A 12,844-nucleotide genomic window follows, 5' to 3' on the forward strand; every position below is an offset into this window, starting at 1 on the left:
AGTTTCCTTGCTAGAGTTCTCTATACCAGTGTAATCCCAGATGTGGGGATTTAACTTTAGTCGAACAATATGTTTACTCACTTGTTCTTATTCTCTCACACAGCTGATTTAATTTATGAGGAACTGAGTCTCATGGAGTTTAAGTTCTTTGCCCAAGGTCACGTATCCGGCACATGATGGACTTGACATCTGAACTCAGATCTTCTAAGTTCAAGTTTAGAACTCCAAGATGTTAAGGATATTAAAATATAGAGTGCAATGATCTGTGTCTTGTGTATTAAGAAAAGTACAAACTGCTGTGGGGATTCAGAGGAAGTATCACTACTTTCTCTTGAGGACATCAGGGAAGCATGACAGTGAAAAGAGCATAGGAACTGGAGTTTGGAGACCTGCATTCAAATTTTGTCTCTGACATTTATTAGCTTGAGTGACCGTGGGCAAGTTACTTGATATCTGAGAGACAATTCTGTCATCTGTAAAACAGAAATATTTGTGCTAGCTACATCATAGGGTTGTGTTAGGAAATTTCCCTTATAAATTTTAAAGAATTATAAAAGCACAAGAATAACTTCATTGAGGAGAACAAAAAAAAATAGGACTTATATCACATATTGTCCTGGGAGAGCTTTCTATGAAAATCATGATTCATTCTAAAATTAAATGGACTTCAGACTCCCAAAGATTTGACTAATGTGGGAAGAAGTACCTACCATTTAAATTAAAGGACAAAAATACACATTTTTACTGCCTTCAGTAAGTCATGGAATGTTTCCCTGGGAAAATGTTTGATAGATCTGTGTTTTCCTACACTTTTCCTATTATTTTTTTCACTAATTTATTCATTTTCTCCCTTTTCTTTCTAGCATTCATTTGTTAGCTTTCTGTTTCATCTTTTCTGGTTTGTATGACTTACTCTTTTCTGTGTATATTTTCTTTCTACTCTCAATTATTCGGTTATTAACCAATATTTTGAGACTTTCTGTGATTCTGTTTCTAACCTTATATATCTACATGGAGCTACTACGTAATGTCTTTCTGTTTTTAATAGGAAGATTACGTGAGAGCAAAACTGTGGTATAATGAAAGGTGTTTAACTCACAGAGAAAACTTTGAAGGTAAATTTTACTTAAATGTATTTGAATGGGCATTACAACTTAAACAAAATTAAGAATAAAATAGCATGATATATTATTGATTGAGGTAATAATTTTCTCCAAAATTAACTATCTTAAAAATTATTCATTAATCATGGAAAGACAAGTTCATGATTTTAAAATGCAATTTCATTAACTGCTTAGAATTTGTATTGAAATGACAATAATGCTTATACCTTTTGTAATCTGTGATTTTTAGATGATTTCATTGCTATTACTTTTGACAAAAACAAGACCTTGAGCCAGGTAAACTGTTGCATTTAAAGAAGGTAAGAAATATGTTTGTGCAATGATTATTGAAAAATTGATAATCATAATTTTTTAAATGGCAGTCTCTCAAATGAAAAATGTAACTGTCCTAGTCATTCCAAATTTACTAATGAATGCACTTCAAGTAGTCTTCCAAATTCTATAAATGAGCAGACATAGAAATGAACTTCAAGTTATTAGTCAAGAATGACCTACTTGAACCTGACAGCAGCATAGCTTAAAAACCAAATCAAGACACAAGAATACAAAATCTCATGGACTCTTATGTTTAGTGGAACCCAAAGGGTGTCTTGGATGAAGTGTATCTCTAACTTTTTTCTTTTCTTTTTTTTTTGTAGGCATCCACTTGTTTCTATAGTGATGATCCATTTCTTACTTGGAGGCCTTGTTTACCCAAAATTAAAAAAACTGAAAAAATAGTCAGTAACAGAGTTGTGTCATTTCTTGTTGACACTGAACAAAAAACTGCAATTTACCTTATGAAGACACAGGTATGTTCTGTCACTTGAAGGTGGTTTCATTGCCAATCAAATACAATGGAAATACAAATGTCCAATTTGAAGTTGATGGTGTCATTACATAGTAGTACTAGCAATGACAAAATGGTTTCAGATAAATAGTCCAGTACAAAATATTTTTGGATAGTCTCTGTCTGGAATCACCTAGCATCAATGAATTATAGATTTGGAAGGGACTGAAAAAGCCATCTAATCTGATCCCTAACCCATTATTGCTTCAGTTTAAACATCCTCAGAAAACACTTACTTCACCTGTCTTAGAATTCATTATCCTCAATAAAACCCTTTACTTTTTTAACAGTTCCAAAATAACTGACATTACTAGAGTTATAGGGAAGAATAGTCTAGAATATCAGGAGGATATAGGAATTAAGGGAGAGGGAAAAGTAACCTTACATAGCCTCTGTCTAGAATCATAGCACCAAAGAATCATAGATTTGTAAGTTCAATTCCTAATCTAGTTCAATTCCTAATTGAAATATGTGTTCAATTTAAAGCATTCCTGGCAAATACTCATTGCCCCTGCACTGGAATTCACTGTCCCCCAGTGAGGTCCTTTCTGTTTTTAACACTTCAAAAATAACTCCTATTACTAGGATTATCATGAGGAACCAGAGTCCAGACTATGAAGAAGAGATGAAAATTAAGAGAGGGGGAGATAGTTGGAAAAGTATCCCCTGCAAACATAACCCATAAAGGGTTTCTATACTTAATGAAGGTCATAGTTATCAGCCCATTGCCTAATAATACCGAGGTTCAAATACCACCTTCCATACTTCCAAGCTCTGTAACCATGGCAAATCACAACCACTCTGGAGCTCAGGTTCCTCACCTGCAAAATAAAGATAATGATGTCTGTACTTCCTACCACACTGCATTATGAGGATCAAAAGGTATATGTATAAAGCACTGGGTAAATCTTAAATGTCGAGCAGTTATTGAGGTGATTAGTGGTAAATGTCTACATGAACTGGAGAAAAAACAAAACCAGTATGTTTTTGATTTGGGATTTATGATTTTTTTAAATTACAGAGTAGTTATTATACTGGCATACTGGTAGAGATTTTTAGTGAACTTTTGTACTAGTAAGTTTTTTGTTTTTTATTTTGCTAGGGGTAGGGATTAGGGGGGACTGGGGACAAAACGAAGAAGAATTGTGCAATTCCCTAGATTTTTTTTATTACGTTTTTAGATAAGAGATAAGTAATCTATATCATGGGCAGTAGAAGATTATAAATCTAAGGAACAGTGGATTGAATTAGCCATATCTTCATTTTAAGAAGACTGAACTGTTCTAGGAACGATAAAAGTTCAAGAATCTCTGACTTCTTGTTCTTTTTTTCACTGCCATTTACAGTTTTATTAACCATTCAAGTACAGTAGTATCTGGAAAGTCTGGGACAAAGGCCAGGTTTCAAAAGTGAACAGACAGATATATTCAGCATCTGACACTTGGAAAGAAGGGTACTACAGATTCCTTTCACAAACATCTTTTCACAGAGCCAATACAGTACTAGTCATTAACCCAGCACCAAGCATACTGGAATAGACAAGATGCAACAAGAAAAATAGCTGTTAAAAAGACTTCAACACTTTAGAAAAAGAGCAAGACACTTGTAGTTTCTCCCCATTTGCCCCCCAAACAACATCTGTACAATTAGGATCTACCTATGCAGTTCTACATCAGTTTCTAGAATATTTGTTAGGAGGAATAAGATAAAAGCGACACTGGCCAGTACAGTCTTTGGATGCCCGGGACGGGGAGAAGCCAGCTCTTAGCCAGCTAGTCAGCTCCGTTCTCATCAGCAGGGTCTTTGGACTCTGTTCTCCGCACCTCCTCCATGTGCTTATCCTTCTCCCGCAGACGCTCCAGCTTAGCAGCCATTTGGGCCTCTCGGTTCTCTTTGTTAGCTTCCATTCTGTGGGTCAGTTTTTCTTCCCCCATTTTACTAACGTTGCTGTTTTCGTCAATTGCTTTCTGAAGCACCTCCTTCTCATGCTGCCGCTGCTCAGCTAGCTGCTTCAAGACTGCAGCTTCATGAGACTTGCGTCTTTCTTCTGCAGCTTCTAGCTTCTTCTGAATTTCTTCCAGGGAAAGATCTTTCTTCTTTGGAGGGGAAAGGGGAAATTCTGGGACTGCTTCTTTGGAACGAGGACTAAGTATCAGCTCAAATGCCTGCCTTCTCTAGTGCTTTCACCTGGATATCAGAAGAAGCCATGGTGAATAGAAGACAAGAGACTGGCAGTGTACTCTACACAGTCTACGCGGTGGAGAAAACTCTGCTTGGTCCGAGCCGCCCAGCCACACTCCCCAGAATCTCTGATTTCTTTGATATGGGTTTACCCTGCACACCGATGTCAGTTTCTCAGATACTTAGAACATGGATTCATGTGTTACTATAGCTGAAAAATATATCGCCTTTCTGGAGATAAGCCTTTGCATACTTACCAAATTTATCCTTGAAAGATGGGTGACTCATGCTCAAAGGATTTCCAGTTTGGCAGGGCTCCCAATAAATCTTTTATTGATACATGCTTTAAGATCCTGGAATAACTTTTGCATCATTGTTAGGCATTATAAATTCTGAATGGAGGAGCAAATGGGCGATGATGGAACAACCTTTCTTACTATGTAATTTTATGTATTCAATTGCATTTTGCCTTTTTTAGGAAAGGATTTCTGTTACTGTAAGGAGTCTGCAAAATTATATACCACACGTTCACAAGAAATTTCCAAGTTTCATATTCCCTCAGGATTTCTCTCTTGCGCTTGGAATGGTCTTCCATCCTAGGAGTCACTTTCTCTATGTTTTTGGCAATCAAGTAAGTACCAACAAAATTTCACTTATCACTTGTTTTAAAGTCTCAAACCCTGGTACAACATTGAGTGTAATTGCTCTACTTTAATCCTCTCATAAAATATTGTGATTTCAGCAAGTCAATTACGGGGCCTCTGGAAGGCTTCAGTCCTCTCAGGAAAAAAATGAAAGTTTAGGTTCCAATATATGTGAAATCTCCCATCCACAATGTGCTGGAACTTCTAAGAAGCTCTCTAATTAACCCATCACCTGGGAGCCAAATGGCCCCAGGACAAATCCTGGGGTTTGCTCATATCGGAATTGATTTCTCTGCTCTAAAACAGTGCTCCTGAATTCACCTTTCAAGAAAATGATTTACAGAGCAGTACCACTCCATAGATGATAAGGCTAAATGCTATTTATGCTCTGTCTCAAAAGTGTTAAAGATATTAATAGGCCATTATTCCTTGAATCTTCTGCTGCATCTTTTATTTTGAAGAAAACTAGCAAATGATAATGGCAGCATCCAAGGAGTAGAAATCTGTCGACCTCAACAATTGTAGCTACAGTTACATCTATAGCCAAACACAAACAAGATTAATGATCAGATTTTTAAAATAAAATCTACATTATTAATTCAAATCCCACTAATTCATAATTTGTGATAAATATTGGAAAATATAATTGATGTCTGCATTGCTATATCTGTGGGAAAATCATTAAACTTATTTACTATATGAATGATAACAAAGGATCATTTTTAAGCTAGTTATTAGAATAAGCTTTTCGAAAAATTGGAATACTAAGTTATGATTTATAAACAATAGATATGCTTGTTAAAGTCATTGTTTGCCAATGAAGGTGTTATGAGAGTCCCTTTTAGGAAATATTATCTTTATTTCAAATTTCTTTTCTTTTTTTCAAAAAATATTTAGTTTTTTAATTCCTTTTCATTTTTAAAGAAGTCAGCTCATGCTTTGTTAGAAGTTATAATTCAATATTTTAATTTGCTACTTAAGTTGAGTTATCTAACTCATAGGATTAATCTCATGATTATTTCCAATATTAACATTTCCTTCTCTTTAATTATTCTATTTCTCTCAACCTTTTCTATTACAAGCATCCAAAGACAAACCTTTCAAAAATCTAATCATAATAGTGTTTTTGTCTTGAAATATTTTACTTGATAAATTTGCAGTCAATGCATCATATGACCCCTATTGAATTAACCAATCAATAGTTAATCTTCAGTGATGATTTGGGATTAGATTCCAAAATCTGAGTCCTTTAAGTAAGTAAAGATGAAATCGTTATTAAAATGGAATAGGTAAAAGAGGCTGTAACAAAACGTTTACTCATTTAGGAAATCTAGTTTGTAGGTGAAGAAATAGTGAAAGCACCTGGGAATTATTTCATGAACTAATGTAAGGAGGGAAATTACAAAAAAAAAAAAATCAAATCATGAGTAATATTGTGACTCAAAAAGCAATCCAAAAGAAATCAATAGTTACTGACCTATGTCCACTTTCTTTTCTTTCTGTATTTGAACTTTGTGTTCTCTTTTGTGTAGTTTAAAATGTTTTATTGATGCTTTAAAAATTTTTTACATTCTTGTCATTACCTACTAATTCACCATACCCGCCCCTTAAGAAACTTTAACTGTTACATACAGTGAAGCAAAACAAGCCAATTTTTTCCCATGTCTGAAAAAAACAGTATGTCTCATTGTCCTCTTCTCTGCCAAGAGATTTCATCAGTCTGCTGAAGTCACAGTTCTTTACCACTTTGATCCGAGTTCTCGAGGCTTTCAAAGTTGTTTTTCTTTTGTTGTTATTATTTTATTTTTAAATCATTTTATCTATTTTTGGTTTTCAACATTCATTTCCACAAGATTTTGAGTTCCAAATTTTGTCTCCATCTCTCCCCTCTGCCCACTCCAAGACATCGTGGATTCTGATTACCCCTTCCCCCAATTTGCCCTCCCTTTTATCTCATCCCTCCCTTCTTTTATCCCCTTCCCTCCTTGTATGGCAAGATAGATTTCTATACCCTTTTATCTTTATATCTTATTTGCCAATTGCATATCAAAACAATTTTTAACATTTGTTTTTAAAACTTGAAGTTCCAACTTCTCTCCTTTCCTCCCTCCCCACCCAACCCAGCTGAAAAGGCAAGCAATTCAACATAGGTTATATATGTGTAGTTATGCAAAAGACTTCCATAAAAGTCATGTTGTGAAAGACTAATGATATTTCCCTCCATCCTATTCTGCCCCCCATTTATTCTATTATCTCTTTTGATCCTATCCCTCCTCAAAAGGGTTTACTTCTAATTAACCCCTCCTCCCATTTGCTCTCCCTTCTATCATCTTCCCCACAGCCCACATATCCCCTTCTCCCTAACTTTCTTGTAGTGTAAGATAGATTCTTCATAGCAAATTGATTGTGCATGTTTGTTATTCCCTCCTTAAGTCAAGTGTGATGAGAGTAAGCTCCACTTTTTGCCTCTCACCTCCCGCATTTTCCCCTCTGTTGAAAAAGCTTTTCCTTGCCTCTTTTATGTGAGATAATTTGCCCTATTCTATTTCTCCTTTCTCCTCCTAATATAATCCTCTCTCATCCTTAATTTTATGTTTTTTTAGGTTATCATTCCTTCCTATTCAACTCACCCGGTGCTCTCTGTCTATGTGTATATAATCCCTCCAACTGTCCTAATACCGAGAAATGACTCAAGATTTATAAATATTATCTTTCCATGAGGGAATGTAAACAATTCAACTTTAGTAAGTTTATCATGCTTTCTCTTTTCTGTTTACTTTTTCATGCTTCTCTTGATCCTTGTGCTTGAAAGTCAAATTTTCTATTCAGCTCTGGTCTTTTCATCAAGAATGCTTGAAAGTCCCTTATGTCATTGAGTGACCATTGTTTTCCCCTGAAGGATTATCCTCAGTTTTGCTGAGTAGGTGATTCTTGGTGTTGATCTTAGCTCCTTTGACTTCTAGAATATCATATTCCAAGGCTTTCAATCCATTAATGCAGAAACTGCTAAATCTTGTGTTATCCTGATTGTATTTCTACAATTCTTTCTAGCTGCTCACAATATTTTCTCCTTGACCTGGGAACTCAAATTTATTTACAATATTCCTAGAAGTTTTCCTTTTGGGATCTTTTTGAGGAGGAAATAGGTGGATTCTTTCAATATTTATTTTCCCATCTGTTTCTAGAACATCAGGGCAGTTTTCCTTGATAATTTCATGAAAGATAATGTCTAGGCTCTTTTTTTTTGGTCATGCCTTTCAGGTAGTCCAATAATTTTTAAATTGTCTTTCCTGGATCTATTTTCCAGGTCAGTTGTTTTTCCAATGAGATATTTCACATTTACTGCTATTTTTTCATTCCTTTGGTTTTGTTTCATAATTTCTTGATTTTTCATAAAGTCATTAGTTTCCGTCTGCTCCATTCTGATCTTTAAGGAATTATTTTCTTCAGTGAGCTTTTGGACTTCCTTTATCATCTGGCCAATTCTGCTTTTTTTAGGGCATTCTTCTCCTCATTGAATCTCTTTTGCTATTTGGGTTTGTCTATTTTTAAGGTGATATTTTCTTCAGCATTTTTTGAGTTTCCTTTAGCAAGTATTTGACTCATTTTTCATGATTTTCTTGCATCACTTTCATTTCTCTTTCCAATTTTTGCTCTACTTCTCTTACTTGACTTTCAAAATCCTTTTTGAGCTCTTCCATGGTCTGAGTCCAATTTTCTTGGAGGCTTTGGATGGAGGAGCTTTGACTTTGTTGTCTTCTGTTTGGATGTTTTATTTTTCCTTCTCACTAAAGTAAGATTCTATAGTCTGATACTTTTTCTGGTTTTTGTTCATTTCCCTAGCCATTCACTTGACTTCTGAGCTTTTTGTCAAGGTAGTTGTCTATTTCCAGTGGGGGTGGTGGGGTGTACCATCAGTCACTCTATCTGCCCACAATCTGTGGGCCTAGAGTTCCAGAAACAGTGGGTGCAGCTGCCCTTGCCCCTGCCATGGGTGCCATGAGCTCCTCTGCCCTTTCTGCCACATTGGGGAGGGAGCTAGACCACTCTACTCTCTCACACAGGTCCTATAGGCTTTTCCACTGACCTTCCAATTTGTTCATAGTGTTTTGGGGTTGTGATGTCTGGAAACTGCCACAGGCATGAGAGATTGAGTTCCCCCAAGTCCTGCTCAGGTTTCCTTTGTGCCAGAGTGGCCCACACTGGACTGCATTCTGCTCCCAGTGTGGCACAATAGACACTTCCTGGTGACCTTCCAGGATGTCTTGGGCTGCAGATTTGCTTCACTCCATCCATCATTTTGTGGGTTCTTCCGCTCTAGAATTTGTTTAGAGGCATTTTTACAGGTATTTGGCAGGGCTTGGGGGAATGCTCTAGAAAGTCCATTCTGTTACTCCACCATCTTGCCACTTTCTTATCTTTGGAAAATATTTTTGAAAGTCAGCTACATACATATTAAAAATATTCTTGGTGATATTATGACACAATTTTATAAATTATTCTCTGTAGAAGATCAATTTTTACAGTTACAATATTGACTCAAAGCTGCAGACAATGGAAGATCTCAATGTATTAATTCATTGTTGACAAAAAAATATACAACAACAAAATAAACCCAAAAACTTTTGCTGAGGTGGAAAAAAAAATGCAGCACTCAATGTGTTCCTTTAAAAGAGGATGTCTCAAGAATAGATTAATGTAGAAAATTTCTTGATATATGTAACCATAGAAATAACTTGGTTCAATGATCTTCTTACTAGTAACATCTAGTGAGGCAGAGGTATGTTTGTCCAAGGTGATTTTTGCTGTCATAAAGTACATTTCTGTAAAAGTTCCAAGCAGAATAAGGAATATGTGTGTATGTATTTGTGTATGTATCCTTTGAATGTTCATATTTATTGATGAGTTGTCCTGATAATATGATTAGCCAGAAATAATGTCAGCCTAACAACCTATAGGGGAAAAACTAATTTGATGCAAAATGTCTATTCCATAGACAATAATAAATTATTGGATGATCTGTCCTTTGAGTTAGTATCAGGGAGATATTGAATTGAACAGGAGAAAGAGAGTAGATGGTATCACATTTGAAAAACAGTGCAGGACTTTCAAGTTTTACTTTTCAGAGCAAAAATTCCAACTTTTAGCACACATGACTCTCCTGTGATTCTAGTTTTGAATCTTATAACACCACATTCAGGTGATTCAAAGGGCAATGGAGAGTGATCTGTGGGATACATGTAGAACATGACATGTTCCCAGTCATTTACCTATGAACTGGAAATGGTATAAGACATATCATGGAGGAAGTGTCTGATTGGAAAAGACATTGAGTCAATCATGCAACAAGAGGGAGAATAGCAAAAAGATAACCATAGTTTTGCACCACTACTCATAAAACATAGGGAGAAACGCTGTTAACATATTGAAAAGGTCTATCATATTTATCTATCTATCTACCATTGGACAAAAAATGCCAAGGATGAGAAAGTATGAATGTCTTGCTGCCTAAGTCAATGATGGCAATACCTGTGTTGATGCTATTGGAGATCGATTAAAGTATTTATCTAAATTCCATGAGAATTAAGAGGAGTTGAAAACAACTCTGACTTAAAAGATAAATGAGATCTGGACAGATAGAGAAGGTAGGAGAGATGTTACAAGTCATGTGGAAAGACAGAGAAGAAAAAGTTTTCCAGGTTCATTATTATTACCTATATGTACCCAATCTAAATGATGCTCTCAGGAGTTGATAGTTCTTGAGGGCTAGTCTTATGATTTTAGATCCATTTGTACATTCTCAGCCTATGATGGGATGAGAATTGTTTTGCAGAATTTCATCTGGCCCGAGCAACTTAAAAATTAATATTTGAAAATATGTAATAGGAGAATCACTTATTCAATCAACAAGCATTTGTTAAGCACTTACTCTGTGTCAGGTGCAATGTTAGGTGCTGGGGCTATAAATGAATGAAACAATCTCTACTCTCAAGGAATTTACATTGGAATAGTGAAAATAAATATTTATGTACTGTTAGATATACATTTTTGTACATTTATTATGCATAATATAAAAAGAAACAAATACTTAGGTAAATAAATAAAAATAAGTAAAGTCTAGAGTGTTATCAAAAGAAATAAGGTCTACTGAGGTTGGAAATAGTGATTATATTCGTCATATTAAACCACCTCTGCTTTCTTGATGCAAATAGGAAAACTACCAACAGTGATTATGGGTTTCCTTTTGGGCAGATTCTATCCCTTAATTATTTGAACCTAAGTTGTAGCATCTTAATGAAATCAAATAATTGAGTTATTTCTTCATTGTTTGTAAAAAAGATTTATCTAAAAGTTTTCTTTCAATTTAGAAAGTGTGCCATTTTTCTTTCTTACTAACCTACACACTCACGTTTAACAGAGAATGATCTTTCAGTTCATTTTAAGCTTAATATTCTTCAAGTGAGTGTTGATGATGGCTGGTTGCTGGAATTGTACTTATCTAGCTCCAGCTTTACATCTCTCTCTCTCTCTTCATCTCTCTCTCTCCATCTCTCTCTCCACACACACACAAACACACACACACACACACACACACACACACACACACAGAGTCCACGGAAAATGTCTTGCTGTAATAATTTGCTGTTCCTTGAACTCAGCACTCAATCTCCCTTAACCATGCCATTGAAAGTCTGTTCTCCATGCTGGAATATTTGTCCCAATTTATTTCCTCTGTTTAGAATCCATTGTTTTCTTCAAGGCTCAGTTCAGGGATTACCTCCAATGCAAACCTATCCTAATCTCCTTAGAAGTTAGTGCTTTCCCACTCTCCTCAAATTTTCTGCATCCTCCCAGTAGAATGCATGGACTGTATTCAAAGAAGACCTTTGCTACTTCCCTACAAGAAGTCACAGGCCCAATACCTACCATATGAGCTTACTATTAATAGTACTTGCTAATAGAATCTTACTATTTTTTTAACTGAACTGAATTTGAGTGCAGGGTATATTTATCAAGTATAAAAATATACCTTCCTTTTTTGTTTCTACCTTTTACAACCTTTATTATTCATCCAGGTCCAACTCAAGTGCCAAGTCTCCCATTTGTCAGCATTCTCTCACTCCTCTAATTATTTATTTACTTACTTTTATACTGTTGTATCCCCTACTTTGTGGCAAACTTCTCAAAGGAGGGCACTGATTTCCTTTTTTACTTTGTATTCTCTCTACCTTTCACATAGTAGGTAAATAATATCAAATAGAATTATATAGTATCTTTCTAATGAGGTATACATTACATTACAAAGCAAAAAATCTTTATTTGTTATTATATTTTCCTTTAGGTGTGGCTTTCAACTGATGGAGGCAACAGTTTTCTGGTGGTAGGCTATATGCCCGATGATCCCATCAAGCGCACCTATCATTCTTTCTATAGTTCAACTATAGTCTTTCTTTCTATGTCTTCAGGAGTTTATATTTCAAAGGCAGGTAAGGAATTCAGATCCAATCACTAAAGCTGGGGCAGATGCTATAAGTCAATTATGTAATCTCTCCTAAAATCCTCACACCTTAATATTATGATCATATTCCCTCAATATTTCTCCTCATAACCAAATTAACAGCTTTTTAAACATAGGCTTCAGATTCAATACTATACCTACTTCAAATTCTGCTTTTAATTTTTATTGTTCTTAATGGTAATTGTCCTTCACTGATTGTTCTCTACTGATGGTTTATCACGGCATACAAGTGAAACTGAGGTAATTCCAACAGTCTGAAGAGAACTAGAATTCACTTGTAGACTATGTTCAATTTTGGGTGCCTCACTTTAATAATGACATTGACAAACAGAATATTCAGGGGAAAGTGACCGTGATATTGGGGTACTGTGCATAATATCATAGATCATGAAGGAATTAAGGCTGTTTATCTTAAGGGAAAGAAGATATAAGGAGAACATGGTAGCTGTCATGTGGAATACTTGTCCTTTGATAGTCATGTTCTTAGGTTAGTTCTTCCTGGCTCCATAGGGAATAACCAGGAGCACTGGGTGGAGGTTATATTTAT

The 12,844-nt window shown here is 35.4% G+C and overlaps 1 protein-coding gene and 1 pseudogene across 2 annotated transcripts in view; one reads left to right on the forward strand and one right to left on the reverse strand.

Moving 5' to 3' along the window:
- The window catches only part of LOC140514408 (cation channel sperm-associated auxiliary subunit beta-like), a 176,076-nt gene that overhangs the window by 70,566 nt on the left and 92,666 nt on the right, over positions 1–12,844 (forward strand). For both annotated transcript variants that reach the window (XM_072624722.1, XM_072624721.1), the window contains exons 10-14: positions 1,049–1,115; positions 1,354–1,400; positions 1,763–1,915; positions 4,613–4,765; positions 12,121–12,265. In XM_072624722.1, the coding sequence (XP_072480823.1) occupies positions 1,049–1,115; positions 1,354–1,400; positions 1,763–1,915; positions 4,613–4,765; positions 12,121–12,265 (565 nt within the window). The remainder of the gene's footprint in view (positions 1–1,048; positions 1,116–1,353; positions 1,401–1,762; positions 1,916–4,612; positions 4,766–12,120; positions 12,266–12,844) is intronic.
- On the reverse strand, positions 3,100–4,176 carry LOC140514409 (stathmin pseudogene; annotated as a pseudogene).

Source organism: Notamacropus eugenii, chromosome 7, assembly GCF_028372415.1.
Source record: "Notamacropus eugenii isolate mMacEug1 chromosome 7, mMacEug1.pri_v2, whole genome shotgun sequence".
In the NCBI taxonomy this organism is placed as follows: Eukaryota; Metazoa; Chordata; class Mammalia; order Diprotodontia; family Macropodidae; genus Notamacropus; species Notamacropus eugenii.